The 22350-nt window shown below is 40.3% G+C and overlaps 1 protein-coding gene across 1 annotated transcript; it reads left to right on the top strand.

The window, feature by feature from the left end:
• Nucleotides 1-782: 782 nt before the first annotated feature.
• LOC138358556 (adhesive plaque matrix protein 2-like) lies at nucleotides 783-13577 on the top strand. The gene is made up of 6 exons (XM_069316569.1): nucleotides 783-907; nucleotides 2987-3100; nucleotides 5525-5638; nucleotides 8061-8177; nucleotides 9275-9341; nucleotides 12911-13577. Exons 1-6 carry the CDS (start codon nucleotides 883-885, stop codon nucleotides 12912-12914), a joined length of 441 nt encoding a protein of 146 aa, XP_069172670.1. The 5' UTR covers nucleotides 783-882; the 3' UTR covers nucleotides 12915-13577.
• Nucleotides 13578-22350: the final 8773 nt, after the last annotated feature.

Genomic DNA, 22350 nt, shown 5'->3' with positions numbered 1-22350 from the left:
TACAGTCCCTACATATCAGCGGAGCCTCTCCACTTCCTTCCTTCTTTCCTTACTATATAGTGGTTCTGCAGAAACACTGCATTTGTTATGATGCCTGACAATTTTATTAAAGTGAGTGCTATTATATCATGGTTTTCTTCCTGCGCCCTTACGGCCACTTCACTTGCTTTATTAGTAACCCCATCGATGTTTGACTTTATCACCTTGAAGCTCACTTTCCTATATCCATTGTGACACACACTGGAGTAGGAAGCCGTTCCGAGGACAGGGCTACATGGATAGACTCATCCTCCTGTGGGTAGTTACCTTAGGTTCAGGGTGAGGTAGGGTTGGGGATGGAGGGCTTCGATCTTGCTTGCCCTGCTTGGGGAAGGAAGTAGTTCAGGGGGTGCTCGGTGTGAGGAAGGAAGGGAGGATTTGGAGGATATTGTTGGCATTGTGAATGGGGAAAGGGAGGGGTTGGCTTGGGTGGGGAGAAGGCACACCCAGTCATCTAGTGTAACCAAGCTCCATCACACAAAAACACTTACAGTATCTCGGACATCTACTGTGGCCAAATTCGTCCACACTAGAAAATTTATAGTATCAGTCATCTAGTATGGCCAAGCTCCACCACACTAGAACATGTACATGTGACTGTGAACAGTTGTCAGTATGAATACAAACGATCACGTTAGCCACTGGCATCACTGCTGACTCTGCTGAGCCCCATTGACGTTATAAACAATAATGTTGAAAGTAAACAACGTTGAAAGTAAACAAAAGAACATTGTAATGTTTTTGTCTTACAATACAGCTGACCTGTGTGTCTCCAACCCGTGTGATCCTGGGACCTGCGTTGGTACCGGAACCAGCTACAGCTGCTGCTGTCCAAGTGGCTATATGACCACTGGTACCAAGTGTGTTAGTAAGTTCTCTCCATTGATATGTTGCCTTGAGATTCATTTAATTTATTATTAACTTACACGACTTATCGCTGTAGTCAGTTTCATAAAATTTATTGTACAAAGTTCCCACAACATAAGGTTCTTGCAGTGTTTCTATTTGCAACAACATGTAATAACTATGTTTGGTTTCATACGATATTACCGTCGGATAGAACAATGAACAGTGTGTCCAGGTCTCACACCGCCTTGTCCTGGTGGCCTGGAAAATAGAAAGATAAATGTTTGTCTCACATGTCACATCTTAATTGGAAGATATAATGGGAAAACTGAGGAAAATGAGAGGAAGAGTGTAGATGGTAAACTGTGTAGTCAGGATATGATGAGAGTAAGAAAGGAATAAAGATGGAAGGGCAGAAGCTTTTTCCATACCTGAGGTACACACATAAAGATGTGCCATAGGGTGCTGGTAATGTTGGATAGTTGAAGTGTTTGTAAGACAGGTAGAGAGAGATATGCACCTGTAGGAGTTCAAGTGTGCAAGGCAAATATTAAAGAGAAAGTGATGATGTTTTAGGAAACAGCTGAATGATTGCGTGGAGAAGCCATAGGAGGGAAGGGAAGTCATTCCAGGGAGTTATAATGGTAGCTCGGGCAACAAATGAATAACATCTGTACGAGACTGGGTTATAAAAGGTGGGACTGGGATCTTAGTGAAAATGTGTTTTGGGAGAAGTTTTTTCTGTCGGATACTTTCTTGCTCTCACATCTCGCTAACTATATATTGAACAAATAAAATGATTTTCATAATTTCTCGATTAAGATTCCATATATTTTACAAACTTGATGGGAAACAAATAATTGCAAAGCGCCCTTACTTTTTGTCTTAAGGAGAAAAGTGGGAAAGGAATTAGGGTGGAAAAGGTGGGAAATGAAGGAGAGATGGGAGATGGATATAGGAAGAGAAGGGCACAGAGAAGAGGTGAAAAGAGGGGGATAGTGCAGGAAGGGTAAGAGATGGGTATATTAGAGATAAAAATGGTGGATAGGGAAGGAGAGGTGAGGGAGGGGAATAGGGCGAGAAGTGAGGGGAGGCAAGGTCTATTGTGTAAGTGTAGAATATTTGTGCAAGTGTAGGCAAGGTCTTTTGTGTAAGTGAAAGCAAAGTTTTTTTTATAAGTGTATGGTATTTGTGTAGGTGTATGCAAGGTCTTTTCTGCAAGTGTAGGGTATTTGTGGAAATCTTGCCAAGATCTTTTGTACAGGTGTAAAGGTATTTTCTGCAAGTGCAGGCAAGGCCTTTTGTGTGAGTGCAGTTAGTTTAGTTCATTTATTATGCACCCCAATAGCAATCTTGTGGCCGGTAGTGGAAAGGGTTAGAGGCACATAATGGGCTCGGGCACTGAATCCCATAATTCATTTAGCTAAGAAAGGTAAAATCTTGATGAGCTAGTTACAAAATTCAATATAATTAGTCACATCATCAATGGGATCGAGATCGACCAAGTAGTTTCTAAATGAAGCAACTTATATATCTGATGAGCTAGTGTCACAATTGATATGTTTGTCCAGCACACCGTCCCCCATCCCGTGAGCAGTGGTGGATAGGTTACAATCACTTAGTTACTACCTACAGTTAACAAACTGGGGATATTTGGCTAAAATTTCTGGTTGCAGATAATTTTAAGTAAAATATTTACACATCTTTGGAACATTAGTTAAAGGATTGTCTCTGAATTCACGTATCTTTTTGCACTCCATCACATAGCGACGGAGGGTGTGCGAATAGTTTTGTTGACTGGGAAGGCCTTTTATATAAGTGTAGGGTATTTGTGTAAGTGTTGGTATATGTGCGCATGAAGGCAAGGTCTTTTGTGGAAGGAGAATCAAAGAATTTTCCGAACGTTGATGCAGGGTATCACAAGTAATTTAAAGTACGGTGTCTTGAATTCGACGATGGAAGGTATTGTTCCCTTTGATAGTTTAGCAAAGAGGCAACCGTGACCTGAAAGCTCAGCCTAGCTGATGAGCTGCTCCTGAAAGCTTAATACTGATAATCTTGGTTATCATTGCATTTATTAATATATTTTTGTACAATACAGCTGACCCGTGCGCCAATGTGACATGCTCTCCTGGCGTCTGTGTTGTGGATCCCAAGGGCATTGCAAGATGTTACTGTCCTGCTGGTTACATTGACTCAGAGGGCACTTGTTCGCGTAAGTTCGCGGTATTGATTACTTTGTATTAGATATCGATTCTAATGTCTTTCAGTTTATAAAACATTTACTTGCTTGAACAAATCCACAAGGGCCGTGACGAGGATTCGAACTTGCGTCCGGGACATCCCAGACACTGCCTTAATCGACTGAGCTACGACAGGGTTAAAAGGCCTATTGACATAGCTCGGGTGCAGGGGGGGTTGTGTAAAAGCCTGGTTTGTGCCTCGGAGAGGCTACGGGATCCAGGAAGTTCAGTAGAACTTCGGTTTCAACCCTTTTAACCCTGTCGTAGCTCAGTCGATTAAGGCAGTGTCTTGGATGCTCCCGGACGCAGGTTCGAATCCTCGTCACGGCCCTTGTGGATTTGTTCATTTGATTCATCACGTTAGTGTGATCTCTGTGTGTGATTTTACTTGCTTCAAATGCTCATGCATGATATCTATGCGCAAAATGGTAGCAAAGTTTGAAAACTTTAAATAATGTCTAGATTTGTTCTAGATTTTTTATAATAAATTTTTAATTAGTTAAAAATCTAACTGATATGAGACATTAATTATTATACAGAATTGAGAAGTCTGTTATTTTGGAGACCATTAATACTGCAATGCCACTGGAACAGGGACCAAAAAGTAGCATACATTTGCTTGGAGTATATGGTTGCTGGAATTCTGTCTCATATTCCTTACATTCGTCAAGATGAACAAACTCTCATAAACACCCTCTCTTATGCTAAGTCTTTGACCATTCCAGCCGCCTTGACCCTACCGTGACTATTCTGAATATTCCTGTTTCTCATTTTCATTTGAACTGTGTTTGGCCACAAAAGTCAAACGAAGAAGAATGGTCTCGGTTTACCTGTCTTCATCTTACAGTTTAATACAATAAACTAGTTCTACTGCTAAAATAAAAATGTAAAGCTATCCCTTTACTTTTTCTTCATGCAGTATGCATCTTGCAGAATTGAGCATCCCATTTCCCCACACCACATATAGGTGGCCCTGGTCGCAGACCAGGCCACGGGGACGTTAAATCTTGAAATCATCGCAAGGTAAGGTAACAAGGTCCTGAACGATTCCTTACACAAAATTCTAAAGGCACATCTTATGTTGGCCAATCCGGTATATGCCGCTAATATCCTTTTGATCTGGGCTTCTGGGGACAGGTTCTGTGTGATATGAACCCCCAGATCTTTCTCTATTGGACTATTGCCAGATTTCCCCTCCCAGATGATAACTTGTGTTCAAGCTCCTCCTCCCTACGCCTAATTTCATTACTTTATATGTACCTGAGTTAAACTTTAGTAACCATTTTCTAGACCATTCCTCCAGGTCGTCCTGTAGTCTGTCTATCTTCACCTGTCTTGATTCATCTCAATTTTTTCATCATCAGCTAACATTGAGAGGAATAAATCTATACCATCTGGGAGATCGTTTACATATATCAGAAACAGGATGGGTCCAGGTACAGAGCCCTGTGGGACTCCGATGGTGGTATATTGCCATCTTTGATGTCTCTTCCTCCCTCACAATTACTCGCTGTTTGCTGTTTCTTAGTATGATTTATTCACTAGTGCACCATACCTTTCACTCCTGCCTGTTTCTCCAACTATTATAACAATCGTTTATTGGGTACTGTGCCAAAGGCTTCCTGACAGTCCAAGAAAATGGGATCTACCCACCCTTCTCTTTTTTGCCTAATTTTTGTCACCAAGTCATACAATTATATTACGCCTGTTAGGCATGATTCACGATCCCTGAATCCATGCTGGTAATGTGTTACAAAGCAATTTCCCTCCTGATGCTTCTTGAGCCTTTTCCTCATGATTTTCTCCTTATTGCATGGCTAGGGAAACTGGCCTGTAGTTCAGTGCCTCTTGCAACAGGCAACAGGCACTGAGCTTTTTTAAGTGTAGGGAATGTTTTTTTGTGTAGGTGAAGGCAGTCTTTTGTATGGGTGAAAGCACGTTCTTTTCTTAAGTTATAAACAAAGTCTTTTGTGTAAGCGTACAATATTTGTGTAAGTGAAGGGTATTTGTGTTAGTGTTGATAAGATCTTTTGTGTAGGAAAGGTGTTTTGTTTAAGCGTAGGATATTTGTGTTAGTGTAGGCAGGGTCTTTTTGTGTAAGGGGCAGTAAGGTTTGTTATGTAAATGTATGTAAGGTCATTTGTGTAAGTGTAGGTAAAATCTTTTGTGCAAGGAGAATCAAAATATTGTTCAAACGTTAATGTAAGGTATATCGGGTAATTTAAAGTACGGTGTTTTGAATTCGACGATGGAAGGCATTCAGTTCTGTTTGATAGTTTAGCAAAGAGGCAACCGTGACCTGAAAGATCAGCCTAGCTGATGAGCTGCTCTTGAAAGCTTAATACTGATAATCTTGGTTATCATGGCATTTATTAATATATTTTTGTACATTACAGCTGACCCGTGCGCCAATGTGACATGCTCTCTTGGCGCCTGTGTTGTGGATCCCAAGGGCATTGCAAGATGTTACTGTCCTGCTGGTTACATTGACTCAGAGGGCACTTGTTCGCGTAAGTTCGCGGTATTGATTACTTTGTATTAGATATCGATTCTAATGTCTTTCAGTTTATAAAACATTTACTTGCTTGAACAAATCCACAAGGGCCGTGACGAGGATTCGAACCTGCGTCCGGGACATCCCAGACACTGCCTTAATCGACTGAGCTACGACAGGGTTAAAAGGCCTATTGACATAGCTCGGGTGCAGGGGGGGTTGTTTAAAACCTGGTTTGTGCCTCGGAGAGGATACGGGATCCAGGAAGTTCAGTAGAGCTTCGGTTTCAACCCTTTTAACCCTGTCGTAGCTCAGTCGATTAAGGCAGTGTCTTGGATGCTCCCGGAAGCAGGTTCGAATCCTCGTCACGGCCCTTGTGGATTTGTTCATTTGATTCATCACGTTAGTGTGATCTCTGTGTGTGATTTACTTGCTTCAAATGCTCATACATGATATCTATGCGCAAAATGGTAGCAAAGTTTGAAAACTTTAAATAATGTCTAGATTTGTTCTAGATTTTTTATAATAAATTTTTAATTAGTTAAAAATCTAACTGATATGAGACATTAATTATTATACAGAATTGAGAAGTCTGTTATTTTGGAGACCATTAATACTGCAATGCCACTGGAACAGGGACCAAAAAGTAGCATACATTTGCTTGGAGTATATGGTTGCTGGAATTCTGTCTCATATTCCTTACATTCGTCAAGATGAACAAACTCTCATAAACACCCTCTCTTATGCTAAGTCTTTGATCATTCCAGCCGCCTTGACCCTACCGTGACTCTTCTGAATATTCCTGTTTCCCATTTTCATTTGAACTGTGTTTGACCACAAAAGTCAAACGAAGAAGAATGGTCTCGGATTACCTGTCTTCATCTTAAAGTTTAATACAATAAACTAGTTCTACTGCTAAAATAAAAATGTAAAGCTATCCCTTTACTTTTTCTTCATGCAGTATGCATCTTGCAGAATTGAGCATCCCATTTCCCCACACCACATATAAGTGGCCCTGGTCGCAGACCAGGCCACGGGGACGTTAACCCTTGTAATCATCGCAAGGTTAGGTAACAAGGTCCTGAACGATTCCTTACACAAAATTCTAAAGGCATTTCTTATGTTGGCCAATCCGGTATATGCCGCTAATATCCTTTTGATCTGGGCTTCTGGGGACAGGTTCTGTGTGATATGAACCCCCAGATCTTTCTCTATTTGACTATTGCCAGATTTCCCCTCCCAGATGATAACTTGTGTTCAAGCTCCTCCTCCTTACGCCTAATTTCATTACTTTATATGTCCCTGAGTTAAACTTTAGTAACCATTTTCTAGACCATTCCTCCAGGTCGTCCTGTAGTCTGTCTATCTTCACCTGTCTTGATTCATCTCAATTTTTTCATCATCAGCTAACATTGAGAGGAATAAATCTATACCATCTGGGAGATCTTTTACATATATCAGAAACAGGATGGGTCCAGGTACAGAGCCCTGTGGGACTCCGATGGTGGTATATTGCCATCTTTGATGTCTCTTCCCCCCTCACAATTACTCGCTGTTTGCTGTTTCTTAGTATGATTTATTCACTAGTGCACCATACCTTTCACTCCTGCCTGTTTCTCCAACTATTATAACAATCGTTTATTAGGTACTGTACCAAAGGCTTCCTGACAGTCCAAGAAAATGGGGTCTACCCACCCTTCTCTTTTTTGTCTAATTTTTGTCACCTAGTCATACAATTATATTACGCCTGTTAGGCATGATTTACGATCCTTGAATCCATGCTGGTAATGTGTTACAAAGCAATTTCCCTCCTGATGCTTCTTGAGCCTTTTCCTCATGATTTTCTCCTTATTGCATGGCTAGGGAAACTGGCCTGTAGTTCAGTGCCTCTTGCAACAGGCAACAGGCACTGAGCTTTTTAAAGTGTAGGGAATGATTTTTTTTGTAGGTGAAGGCAGTCTTTTGTATGGGTGAAAGCACGTTCTTTTCTTAAGTAATAAACAAAGTCTTTTGTGTAAGCGTAGGATATTTGTGTAAGTGAAGGGTATTTGTGTTATTGTTGATAAGATCTTTTGTGTAGGAAAGGTGTTTTGTTTAAGCATAGGATATTTGTGTTAGTGTAGGCAGGGTCTTTTTGTGTAAGGGTCAGTAAGGTTTGTTATGTAAATGTATGTAAGGTCTTTTGTGTAAGTGTAGGTAAAATCTTTTGTGCAAGGAGAATCAAAATATTGTTCAAACGTTAATGTAAGGTATATCGGGTAATTTAAAGTACGGTGTTTTGAATTCGACGATGGAAGGCATTCAGTTCTGTTTGATAGTTTAGCAAAGAGGCAACCGTGACCTGAAAGCTCAGCCTAGCTGATGAGCTGCTCCTGAAAGCTTAATACTGATAATATTAGTTATCATGGCATTTAATAATATATTTTGGAACATAACAGCTGACCCGTGCGCCAGTGTAACGTGCTCTGCTCCTGCTGCCTGTGCTGTGGATCCCAAAGGCATTGCTGACTGTTACTGTCCTCCTGGGTACATTGACACAAAGGGAACTTGTTTGCGTAAGTTTTCGGTATTGATTACTTTGTATCAGATATCGATTCTAATGTCTTTCAGTTTATAAAACTTGTACTTGCATCTACTGATTCCTAATGTTAAATGCTCATGCATAGTATCTATGTGTAAAATGGTAACAAAGTTTGAAAACCTTAAATAACGTTTAGATTTTTTCAGATTCCAAAATTAATGAAATTAATTGTGGAATCAATTATATAAATAATTTTATTTAGTTAAAAGTCTAACTCATATGTAACAAATTAATTATTATACCGAATTGAGAACATTTTGTTACTTTGGAGAACATTAATACTATAATGCCGCTGGAACAGGACCCAAAAAGTATGGATTTTTGCTTGGAGTAGATGGTTGCTGGAATTCCGTCTCATATTCTTCACATTGGCTAAGATAAACAAACTCTCATAAACTCCCTCTCTTATGTTAAGTCTTTGATCATTCCAGCCGCCTTGACCCTACCGTGACTCTTCTGAATATTCCTGTTTCCCATTTTCATTTGAACTGTGTTTGACAAAAGTCAAACGAAGAATGATCTCGGTTTACCTGTCTTCATCTTAGAGTTTAATACAATAAATTATGGTTCTAATACTAAACTAAAAATGTAAAGCTATCCCCTTTACTTTTTCTCCATGCAATATGCATATTGCCAAATAGAGCATCCCATTTTTCCACGAAACATTCCCCTACACAGAGGAAATGCGATTTGTTCTTCACTCTCCGCAAAGTGTCTTCTCCCTCAGGAATAAATAACCAAAAGAGTACTAACCAACATTTCAAGAAAGCAATATTAATTATGTAAAATAATTTATTATATAATTAATTAAGAATGTATATATAATTTTATTCATATTATTATTAATTGCATATACAACCAAAAGCAAAGTGTGATATGTGATAACTAGGATATTCTTGCACAAACTAAGCAATCTCGACAGTCTAATCTGAAATATGCAAGCCTATGGCACACATTTTACCACCAGTAACTTTTCTTTTGATTACTATCTTAAATAATGAATATAAAATAATTTTTGCAGCAAATATGCAGAATAAGCAACTGGGCCCTAATAAATCTCTTTAATTTCAGCAAATCTCTGTAAAGTCAGTCTTTGCCTCGGTACATGTTTAACGAACGGATTAATCTCTAAATGCGTGTAAGTATTAGCCTGTACATACTCATTCTAATAACAAAAACATGCGTACGTGCATATGTACTCACACACATACACACACACAGTGGTGCAGCTCTGTTGGTAAGAAAATATGTATTTTTAGGAGATGGTTATTCAGGGCCATGAACGTTTCAGTGACTATATAACAGGTACCATAGCAATTGGAGGACAAAAAATGATAGTCGTAGTCATATATATAACCCTCCCCCCCATCAAATGACAGAAGACCCAGACAGAAATAAGGGAGAAAAAACATGGCCACCATTAACATAATAGCGGACAGCTTCAGTCGATAGAAGGAACGGATCTGGACTACTAGTCATGTGAGACTTAAAGCACAGGATGCTAAATTGGAAGGACATAGACCCACATGGAAGATCAGACACATGAAGGCCTAAGCTGATGGACGTGGCAACAAGAAACGTTCTAAGCCAACACATCAAGGGGACCGACAAGAACGAGAGGGGAAGATGAACCAGCCATGCTTAATCTGATATTTACCCTAAATGAGTAGGATATAAGGAAAGTTAAGTTGGAAAGCACGCTTGGGAATGAGTGATCACAGTTTACTGAACTTTGAGTACCTGGTAGAGCTAGGATTTATCTCCCCAAAAACAGAACTAGGAAACAAAGGGCTGGCGTACCGAAAGGGAAATAATGAGGACATGAAAAGTTTCCTAAGGTATATACTATGGGACACAGAACTCCGAGCCAAGTCCGTACAAGACATGGTGGACTGTCACCCAAAAATGTCGGGAGGCAGTAAACAGGTTTATCCCGGCCCAAAAAGAAAAATACGAAAAGCAAAAGAATCTATGTTTAATAGGGCATGTATGGAAAGAAAGGAGATGAACAAAAACGCTTGGAGGAACTTCCGAAATAACAGAACCCCAGAGAGCAGAGAGAGATACCAGAGAACCAGGAATGAGTGTTAGTGTGAGAAGAAAAGCAGATAAAAAGTATGAAAATTATATAGCAAATAAAGCAAAGACCTAACCAAAGCTAGTCCAGTCACATCAGGAGGAAAACAGTGAAAGAACAAGTGATGAAACAGAACAGGTGAGGACAGGTATACAGATAATGACAAAGAGGTGTGGGAATAACTCAACAAGAGGTTCCAGGAGGTCTTCCCAACAGAACGAGGTGAGGCGACTGCGCTAGGAGAGGTGGCAGAAAACCAGGCAGCCTTGGATGGATTCGAAATTACAAGAAATGAGGTCAAGAGACACCTGTTTGGTCTAAAAGTGAGAAAGGTTTTTCGTGCAGACAGAATCTCACCATGGGTATTGAAAAAGTGTGCGGAAACACTTTACGTGCCACTCCCCATAGTGTATAGTAGGTCACTGGAGACAGGAGACCTACCAGAAATATGGAAGACGGCTAATATAGTCCTAATATACAAAAAGTGTGAGGCACTGAACTACAGGCCAGTCTCCTTCACTTGTTTACGATGCAAGGTGATGGGAGAAGATCGTGAGAAAAAACCTAATAACACATCTGGAGAGAAGAGACTTCATTACAAACCACCAACATGGGTTCATGGAGGGTAAATCTTGCCTCACAGCCTTGACAAAATTCTATGATCAGATGACAAAGATTAAGCAAGGAAGAGAAGGATGGGTGGACTGCATTTTCTTGAACTGTCGGAAAAGCCTTTGACACAGTACCCCCATAAGAGGCTGGTACATAAGCTGGAGAAACGGGCAAAAATAAATAGTAAAGGTGCCCCAGTGGGTAAGGGAGTACCCATGTCAAGAGGATAACATCAGCGGCATATGCCAGTTTGGCTAACATAAGAACGGCTTTTAGAAACTTGTGTAAGGAATCTCTCAAAACTTTGTATACCACATATGTCTGACCAATCCTGGAGTATGCGGCTCCAGCACGGAGTCCATATCTAGTCAAGCATAAGACTAAACTGGAAAAGGTTCAAAGGTTTGCCACCAGACTAGTACCCGAGCTGAGAGGTATGAGCTACGAGGAGAGACTACGGGAATTAAACCTCTCGTCACTGGGAGACAGAAGAGTTAGAGGGGACATGATCACCACATACAAGATTGTCAGAAATTGATAGGGGGAAATAAAAGACAGAATATTTAACACAAGGGGCACACACACTAGGGGACACGGGTGGAAATTGATTTCCAGAATGAGCCACAGAGACGTTAGATTTATTGTCAGTGTCATAGAAGACAAATGGAATGCATTTGGAAGTGATGTGGTAGAGACGCTGACTCCATACACAGCTTTAAGTGTAGATATGATAGAGGCCAGTAGGCACAGGAACCTGTACATTAGTTGATTGACTGTTGAAGATAAAACACAAAGTCAAGATAAAAAAAAACTATGAAAAATACTCGTCGCCAACCCGCGGTGGAATGGCCACCGAATTTTTTTAGCCTCCTCATCTCCCATCCACATCCACTTAGAGAATTTCTATTCGTCATTCTTCCTCCTCCCCGCTCCCCCTTCCCCCTCCCCTCCTCCCGACTTTTGCAAGGTCTTTCGACATCGAAGAAGGAAGAGAGCAATATTTTTGATGGAAAGATAAAAAGATTCACGAAAGCAAGGGCAGTATTCACGAATGATAGCAGAAATCATGAATGTAAGAGCAGTAGTCATGAAGGAAATAGTAGTAGTAGTATTCGAACAAAAGGCAGTATTCACGAAGGAAAGAAAGCTGTAGTCTTTAAGAGCACAGTATTCATGAAGGAAAAAGAGCAGAATTTATAAAGAAAAGTAATCAGTATTTCTGAATTAAAGGAAGTCGTATTTATGAAGGAAAGAAACTAAAATTCACAAAAGAAATACAGCAGTATTCAGGAAGAAATACAGTAGTATTCACGAAGTAAAGAGGGAAGTATTCATGAAGAAGAGAACAATGTTCATAAAGGAAAGAGAACCGTATTCTTAAAGGAAAGAGGAGTATTCATGAAAGAAAAAAACAGCATTCAAGAAGGAATACAATAGCAGCATTAATGAAAAAAGGTAAAGAGTATTATTGTAGGAAAGAAGTATTCATGACAGAAACGAGAATATATGAGGAAGAGAGTAGTATTCATGAAACCATGAGTCACAATAATCACCACGGAGACAATTATCAGTGACGTGTAATAATTATCAACCACCACTGACACAACAATCACTACCACCATAATTGGTTCGGTAGTGTCATAATTATCACCCACAGCTAACACAATCACCACTGCCACAATTATGTCAATGATGGTTCATAATTATCACCTGCAACAGACACAATAATCACAACTGTATCCTTTACATCTCTCTCCACCCATCATGATGAACTTACAGTAACATATAACTCCCAACTCCCTTGAATATATATCAATTTCACTATATCTCCTATATATTAAGCTACAAGTTCCCAGCTTTTCTGCCAACTTATTTATATTTTATTGTTAATCTTCATAAAGTAATAAGACATCACAAAACATTTTAGAAAATATTAGATGAACGTTGGTACTTGAATTTTATGATCAAAGACATATAAGCAACAAAAACAGCATAATCATTGCAATTGCATGTTGCAGGTAATCACCCCACAATGAGGAGCTTTCCATCATAAACAGCGATACACTTCATCATTGGAAGTGCATGTCATCAGTGCTATGAGAAGCCTTTCATTAAGGTCAACGATAAAACACACAATTCCCTGGGAACATTCAACATTTTGTTTAAAACGTGGGAACTAATTAGCAAAATATAAAAGAAAATGATTTACAACTTGAAGAAAGGGTGAAGAAGATATTCCACCCTATATTTAGTAAATATAGGGTGGAATATCATCCTCTTTAGTAAATGTAGCGTGGAATATCAGCCCATTAATAAATAAACCTTTCATATTCCTAGACTTGGCTAAGAACTTTTTGATGTTTTCTAATACGTAAAAATTCCCTTAGGCAGCAAAATATTTAGTTTTGGGGAATTCAGACACTTTCCAACAAGTACATCACACAAGTTTTGTTTATTTATTTACATATTATGAATGCCTTGGATCTTTTTATTTGGCTGTTGCAGGCAAAAAGAGTAAAATTTAAGTTAGTATTATGTATAGCGTTATGTAAACTGTGCTTAGATTTATTGATATTCTTTCTGACAATCTAAAACTTCAAGGCTAGTAACAACAATCGCACAGCTTTTAACATTGAATTTATTAAGATATATATCCAGTATCCATAAACAGTTCCATAACATTTAGAAAGTAATGAGTGTCAATGATATTTGGAATTAAGTTTCATTTATTTAACAATATTATGTAATTGAAAAGCCTTTTACGTTTCAAAGCAATCAATAGCATATATAAATTTTTTTACTAATATCAAAATGCAAACAATTGTCTTTGAGTGTGCCGCCTGCTTTTAAATAAGTGTGTTCAATGCACATTTCGCTAGCATATTTTTTAAACTGGCTTCTATCCCTCTTCTGAACCTGCATTTGTTTTCCTCTAATTTTCTCCTTAAATAAGGATAAATTGCAATTATATATATATATATATATATATATATATATATATATTGTGACGATAATCTCCTTCAAGAGATTGAGCCTGCTCTTCCCTCCAAAATACGTCGATATATACATCTATATAAAACTAGTATGGAAGAAATATCCAACAACTACACCACTCCAAGGTTTGCCAGAGCGCAAAACGTATGCAGCCAGGAACACCTGCTCCACCTCGAACCGCCAAACTACCTGTCTGTCGCCTGCTCCTCGCTGATTGGCTGCGTGTCCAGCTGCACCTGCCCTCCACCCCCCCACACTACCTGATGTCTGGGGCCACACGACCTACCGCTCTCAGAATATCCAGTGCTTTCATCAGGTTAACACGTCTCCTTGGTAGACTAAGCTGTGGCTTACGTGTACTAAGAGATGTGATAGCTTAAAGCCAATATTCTTGCACCTCTTATTTGATTGTATATTGTTCACTTGTTATTACTCACTTGTCTTAACGTAACTTTTCATATTGTCATTTGATTATTCTTATTATTTGATTGATTGAATTTATTATACGAATTTGTATGTCCATTTTATTCATGTTTTGGTTTTTCTAACGTAATTAAAATCGCATTGTTAAATTTACTTGTGTGTTGTGTGTCTTCTCATTACCTTACCACAGACGAAGTTCCAGATTTTCTATTTTTTCGGTTCTATGTGACGAGGCCATACCCCTAGCTTTTGAACAGCCGAACACCAACGCGTTACTGTCACAATATATAAATATATATATATAAAAATATATATATATATATAAATATATATAAATATATATATATATAAATATATATATATATATATATATATATATATATATATATATAAATATATATATATATATATATATATATATAAATATATATATATATATATATATATATATATATATATATATATATATATATATATATATATATATATATATATATATATATATATATATATATATATATATATATATATATATATATATATATATATATATATATATATTTAATATATTTTGAGCACTACAAACATATATTAGTGTACTACAAAACACGTTAAATGTATAGGAAAAACAGTTTTCATTTATAATTGTTTTTAAATAAATTATTCATATAATTTAGGGCATAAAATATAGAACGGAAATCAAAATTTGTCAAAGGTGCAAAACAGCTTTTTAAAGGAAAGAATTCAATTATGGTTCATGTTAAATGCGTTCATGTCTGCACGTGTTCAGTTATCCTTTAAATATCAGAATATATAAATTGAAGTGGGTGGTAAAGTGTGCAATATATATATAAATATAAAATGGATGTATTCCTTAACCCTCTACAAGGAATACAAGGCTATAATAAGCTTGTTCCCCCATAAAATAAATCTCCATAAAGGTGTTGAAAACTATTTGCAGGTAACTTGCAATGCAAAATTTTGCTCAAAATTAGGAGAATAATGTAATTGTTGTTGAAATTACAATATCAACGCAGTGTCAGAGGCTACAATGTTTTCATTAAATTCCATAACAATATTATGAAATTATTATTATTATTACTAGCTGTACCCACCACGCGTTGCTGTGGCACAGTCTGGGTAAATGGAAAAGAAAGAAATGAGAGCGCACGTTTCTAATATTTAATTTCACAATGCTTGTGGGTATACAATATTTTTTGTTCCATTGTCTGTGGGGAGATAGAGATTGTCTGGTTGCCAACTCTAGAACACGCAACATATAATTGTCTATGTGAGAAGCAATCCGTGTCTAGATATAAACTGCACAATTTTAAAGATTGGCCCTGAGCTTTGTTGATGGTAATTCCAAACGCCAATCGAATTGGAAATTACAATCTCTTAAAATGAAAGGGCATATCTGTTGGAATCATAGAAATGCGAGGAATGAGGACATCTTCACTTTTCAAAGGTCCTGTCAAGACCTGCTTCTACGACGTTGCTGATTAATTTTTTGGCTGCAAGGCGCGTATCGTTGCAAAGTTTTGACTGATGTTTCGCAACATGATAATTGGCACGCCAATTTTCAATTGACGTACGTGTGATGGTATCCTTGACTGTGAAATAAAAAATTCTGTTCGATAATTAACCGCTTCATCTGCTTCCTTAACAGTGTCGACGGACTTGTATGTGACTGCCTTGCTTTGAATGTTAGACTGAACTATATTCTTAAGTTCGTAGACGTCTTTGTTCTTGCCTGCAGGAAGAGCTCGTTCATTCAGCCAATCGTGATTCTAATAATTGGTTTGAATATTGGGAAATACTTTTTCAAAAAATTCTTCTTTTGACGTCACTAAATTGCAGAAGTTATAAGGCAATGAAATTCGTTTAGAGGTCAGATCAACCGGCACGTTCACGGTATCAATTTATAGAGACTGATGTGAGAATATCCCAGTTGATGGATCGTTTTGCTACTAGACACGCATATTTGTAGTTAATTTTAGCGTCTTTATGTGGCGCAACAAAGTAGAGTATTTCAGGCGAGCATTTATTTCGTCCGCTGGTGTTGATCGAGGAATTACAGGTAATGATTGCCTGAAATCTCCTGCAAGCAATATTAATGCGTTCCCAAATGGTCTGATGTTTTCACACAAATCTTGCAATGATCGATCAAGAGCCTCGAGCGATTTTTTGTGGGCCATTGTGCATTCATCCCAAACAATAAGTTTACATTTGTGCAATGCTTTTCCCAGGCTGGATGCTTTGGAAATGTTGCACGTGGGAGTTTCAATGAATTGCATGTTCAATGGCAATTTCATAGCTGAAGTAGCAGTTCTTCCACCTGGTAGCAATGTCATAGCTATTCCAGACGAAGCAAGAGCTAAGGTTATGCCATTTTGGGATCGAAATGCTGGCAGAATAAATCTAATTATGAAAGTTTTACAGTTCCTCCTGGTGCATCTAAAAAGACTTCTCCAAACCCGTTATTAACAGTTTGAATTATTTGATTGTAAAGGCCTTTTCGCTCAAGCGTTAGCTTAGGAATGTTTGACTGCACATACGACAACAGATCACCCATGTTGTAATTTTGTTCGCGACGCAATTCTACATCGAACGATGCAGCAGCAAATCGATTCAGTGATGGCATTTCCAATTGATTTAGAACTTTGTTCGCGATTTCTAAGCATAAATCTTCAGTCATTATCAACGCTTCGTTGTAGATTTCTGATGTAAAATCTATGTTCATATATGAATTTCCCTTGCGTATTCGACGGATAATGTCTTCAGCCATGTGCGATTTATATTTTTCCCATTACTCTGATGGAGAGTAAGTGGTCAATATGATTGCAAATAATGCTCGAATTTGATTTGGATGTGACGTGTTGGACGTGTCATTAATTCATACATCCCAGTGTCGGTCGTTCTCCAATAAATTAAGAGCTTGATATGCACTACGGAAAATGGCACAAGTTATGCCGTTGACAAACTCTTTGGCTGAAAAGACGTTGAACCTGGCACGTTTACCAACAGCATGCGAAGAAGGAAGCATTCATCTTGATTGTGATGTACCCTGTGCAGTCTGCCTATCGTAGTTTGTTTGAATATGCCAGGTTGTCCGTCGACTCGATCTCCTTGTTTGCGTCGTTCAAATGATTTTCTACTCGCATTCTATGTGTAATACGTAGGTACTTCCGAATACAGCAGTGTTTTCGCAAACGCGTCATTTTAACATAACGTGAAGAAAGCAGTTAACGTTGTAGCCGGTGGATTCATAGCTGTTTGTTGCACATTTGCAGCTGTAAAATAAACGTGTTGTCCATTTTCTTGTTTTCAAAACAAAAACAAAAAACATTAACGAAATATTTCAATTTAAACGTAGATCAATCGACACAGCTCAAATTCACCACCAATTGCACTGAAAAATAAGAACAGTTAAAAAAACGAAATGAAAAAAGAAACAAATAAGCTATACCCACGAAATGAACGGTATGGTAAACAACACAGCTCAATTCCCACGCAACGTCACACAAAACAATTAAATCAAAAATGAAAATAAATAAATAAATCTATGAAAATTCAATTTATCAATGCAATCGGGAACATTGAAATGGAATCGAAACATATATTGTATATCGTGTGTTGCTCTTACATGCAACAGATTTCACTGTTTTTTAAAAAATCGCATGTTTTCTCCTATCACAGGTGTGACATCTAAATACAACCCGTTCTCGCAAATTTATTAAGTCAATATTGACTTATTAAATATGTGCATAGGTGTCATACTTAACATAATATATACCCTTAAAAAGATTCATAGAAAACACCGAACTTACCTAACCTACTTAGTATGTTTGTTACGGCCCTCTCAGGTCGCAACTGGGTTCTTGCTCTGATGTTGTTAGAGGAAGGGTATCCGGCCCCAAGCCAGTAGTGGCTTTCAAGGGATGTGATCTGTAACGCAATTAAATAAAAGGGGAAGGGAAATAAAGTCAAAAACTTAATAATATAATTAACACCTTCACCAATAAATATATATAAGAAGATTACACGGGGGGGGGGGGGGTTATAAACACTATTATGTACACTGTTGTCTTCTTCTGAAGACTCTGGACCTTCACGGTGCTCACGATGCCAAGCTCTTGGTGCTCTTGTGGCCTCACGACGAATCCTTCGAGAATCTTGAGTCTACCCCGGCCACAGGCCAGCCAAAACACAGTTCCACTGGGGGCACCGTCGTGGAGGCCGTCAACCACAAGTCCAGCAGATAGCTGGCAGGTTCCAAATCAGCGACGCTGGTTAGGCCAGTCCACGATCGGTTACTAAGGTAGCGAACCCTAGTCAGGAGCCTCGTGTGATACCACAGATCACTCTCCTTGCCACAACTCCCCAGTGGTCAAACGTCTCCACCAGTCAGTCCCGGGTATGACAATCCTTCAACTGCCGCTTCACAGGCAGGGTAACACCACAGTGTTCATCCGGGGGCGACTCACAGCTGCACCAGCAAACACTTCGTGACGAGACGGCTGCCTTGGGTAGACTGACTCAACTTCCATTACAGCAGTCCCAGGTCGACTCTGTAATCAGACACGTCATCAGTCACAGGGACACACAAAAGCACCTCACTTACAGGCTCAGACACAAACGCCCGACGTATCCACTCCATAGATGGCGTTGTTGTCTGAGCACCACCTCACCAGAGGTCAGCAGCGGCTGTGTTATGAACTGAACAGGACTGGAAACTAGCCCTCGTTGACAGTACACCTCGTCCTCACCAGGTGTCGTCGTCCATTTGGAGGGGGTTTCGGGAGCTGACCCACAGATGGCGTGGTCGTCACTGCTCCAGGCTCGGACGCTGGATTCGGGTCCGTAACACCTCCCCACCAAAAGGAATTTGGTCTGGGGTTCTATAAAGAGAAACACAAACCAAATTAGTACGGGGACACAACTCCAAATGGACTCATGTACACTGTAAACTGGAACGGCGAGGCTGTCTCGTCCACAGAACTGTCCTACTGGGGAACTCTGGCGCAACGGGAACTTGCAGATAGAAGGCAATGACCTGCCTGACGTCATCTTCCACACCTCCACTGCGATGTCAAGCAGGGGCATCATCTCACCTCTCTCGAGTAAGGATCGGTGTAGACACAATGTGGGGCGACTTGACACTTCCCTGTGTCGTGGCACCGATGATGGCTGATCACAGATGGCATTTCTGGTACCGGTCCGACGGTCTTTCAGGGAGACAGGAACCTCGAATACAGGCGTCTGATAATTCAGAGTGACAGCGACAGTGGGCAAGTCAGTACTTACTACACACTCGCCTACTAGGCCCACACCTAGTTCCAACAGAGCCGCTTGTACACCGTAGATGATGTCTGCTCTGCCACCGTCCGGTCGACCAACGTTCCGCATAACGCTGAATCCAGGCTCAGCAATCACGCGGGGGGTGTCAACCTGTCGGAAATAGTCACTCATATTATCATATCTCGGGACTCCTGTATCTACTATCACCTTCCAGGTCCCTCCTTTGACTGCAACACTCGCAGTGCAAATCTCCAATCCCTGGGATCTCTTCACGATGTTCCTGGGAGCCATCATCTGTTGGGTCGTCCACTGGTCCTTACTGAGAACACACACAAGAATCAAACAAAATACCGGTAGGAAACATTTGGTAAACTGAGGGATGAGCTTCCTGAGCTTGTAATGTCCATAGCCGGCTACATCTATTAGCCTGGTTTGGACCGAAGAGGGCTCTAGAACCTTCGCACATACCTCACATACCTCCGACGTCTGGGGAATCTCTGGCCGGTTCCATGAACGTTGCACCTTGCCATACCGCAAGTACACCTCCGCCTTCGCTCCAGACTCTTTGGTATCCGTGGGCACTTGCACACGAGGCCTCTCTTCATGCTCAGTTGCCTCTGCCATCGTAACCGTATGTTCCTCGTCGGGAGAAGAATCAGGAGACTCTGCTAGAATACTGTCGATCTGCGGGTGAGAGGACAAATTAAACATGTTTAATTCCGAGCCTGTCCGTACCTGGATATTACCACTGCCTGCTATCACCTCTGACCTTGCTGTTTCGGCTGACTCGTTAACAATCTTGGGATAATTGGTGCTCCAACCTGTCACCAAGTCGTTGGCTAGTATCACGTCAATCCCAGCTACAGGGAGGGTATCGACTACTGCCAACACACATGAGCCGCTGAAGTAAGGCGAGTCGAGATGTACCAGCACTAAGGGGGCGATATACTGCGTCCTAGGAAACCCAACCAGGACAACCTTTTGTCTCCCGTCTACTCTCACTCCCTCGGGTAACGAGCTTTTCACGATCAGGGACTGGGCTGCTCCACTATCTCTGAGCACTACAACAGATCTACCAGTGTGATCACTCGTTACATACCCGCTTGAAGTGTGAGGGGGCGAACAAACTTGGTCTTTCCTACGTCGTCGTCGACTGGCTTCCCGCTAGTGGTGTCACACAGCTCATCATCATCACCTCCCTACGAGCGCCGTTACCTCTTCTGCCTCGGCACATAGCAGCTACATGCCCTTTCTGCCCACAAGTCCAGCACACCATATTCCTCCTCGGACTCCGGTGTTTCGGACTGCTAGGACTAGTCCTTCGAGGGCTACTTGGGGGCGTCTTCTTAGCGCTTCGTGGGACGGGGGTCTCCTCTTCGTCATGAGATTTGTCAAACCGGCGTTGGTAATTCCTCGGGACGTACTTAGCAGAAGGCCTATGCGTTAGGATGTATTCCTCGGCCATGGTGGCTGCCGCACTCAAGGTCTCCACCTGCTGCTCCTCTAAGTACGTCTTCAGGTCTCCAGACAGACAGTCCTTGAAATCCTCTAACAGTATGAGTTGCTCGAGGTCTTCTTTGGTCTCCACCTTCCGAGAGGCACACCATTCCTGGAAAAGTCGCTCCTTGATAGTTGCGAATTCGGTGAAAGTGTGCTCTGAGGTCTTTTTCAGGTTCCTAAACTTTTGCCTGTAAGCCTCAGGTACCAACTGGTAAGCCATGAGCACTACTTTCTTCACCCTGTCGTAATCGCCGGTGTCGTCAAGGGATAACGTGGAGTAGGGGATTTGGGCATTCCCAGTCAGGACTGACTGTATCATGATGGCCCAATTCTCCCTTGGCCACTCCAAAGAGGCAGCGACTTTCTCGAAGGCTGCGAAGAACTTCGAAACTTCCTTCTCGTTGAATTTTGGGACCATTTTGATGTTCCTTACCAGATCGAAACTGCTGGTGTCCGTTGTTTGCCTCCGACCACCGCCTAACCGTAATACTTCTAATTCATGTTGTCTCTGTCTTTCTTTTTCTTCTCTCTCTCGCTGTTTCTCTTCTCTTTCTTGTTCTTCTCTTTCTCGTTTCTCTTCTCTTTCTCGCTCTTCTCTTTCTCGTTTCTCTTCTCTTTCTCGCTCTTCTCTTTCTGTTTCCCGTTCTTCTCTTTCTCGTTTCTCTTCTCTTCTTTCTTCTCGTTCTAATTCTAAACGCCTCATCTCTAATTCTTTTCCTAATCTCTCTCTTTCCATTTCTTGTCTCTCTTTTTCCATTTCTAATTTCTTATCTTCTCTCTCTCTCTCGCATTCTCTTCTCTCTCTTTAGCGATTTCTAGCTTTTTCCATTCTATTTCACGATGGATCTCTAGTTCACGCATTTTCACAGTAAGCACGGTTATATTTAGTTCACTTTCAACATCACTGCCTTTATCTTCCTTTTCAGTGGAAGCAACTTCTTCACTTTCCTTGGTACCTAGTGCCTCACTTTCTTGTTTTTCTTCGGCCTTCATATGCCGGTGATCCTTGGATAAGATCTCCACCCGGGAATCACTGGCACAGATCTTGATCTCCAGGTAGGCACTCACCAGTACGAGTTCCTGTTTGCTCAGATATTTTAATCTGGCAAGACAGTCCTCTCTGTTCAGAAAAGCCTGAACATCGTCCAGATTATCGATGGTAGCTTTTTCTGCCATTGTCACAGATGGAACACTTAGCACTTAACACACCGCTTTCACGTTAGCACTTAACGCACCGAGC

This window comes from Procambarus clarkii, chromosome 84, assembly GCF_040958095.1.
Source record: "Procambarus clarkii isolate CNS0578487 chromosome 84, FALCON_Pclarkii_2.0, whole genome shotgun sequence".
Taxonomy (NCBI): Eukaryota; Metazoa; Arthropoda; class Malacostraca; order Decapoda; family Cambaridae; genus Procambarus; species Procambarus clarkii.
The sequence above is the reverse complement of the archived record's forward strand: the minus strand, read 5'-3'. Positions and strand labels throughout refer to the sequence as shown.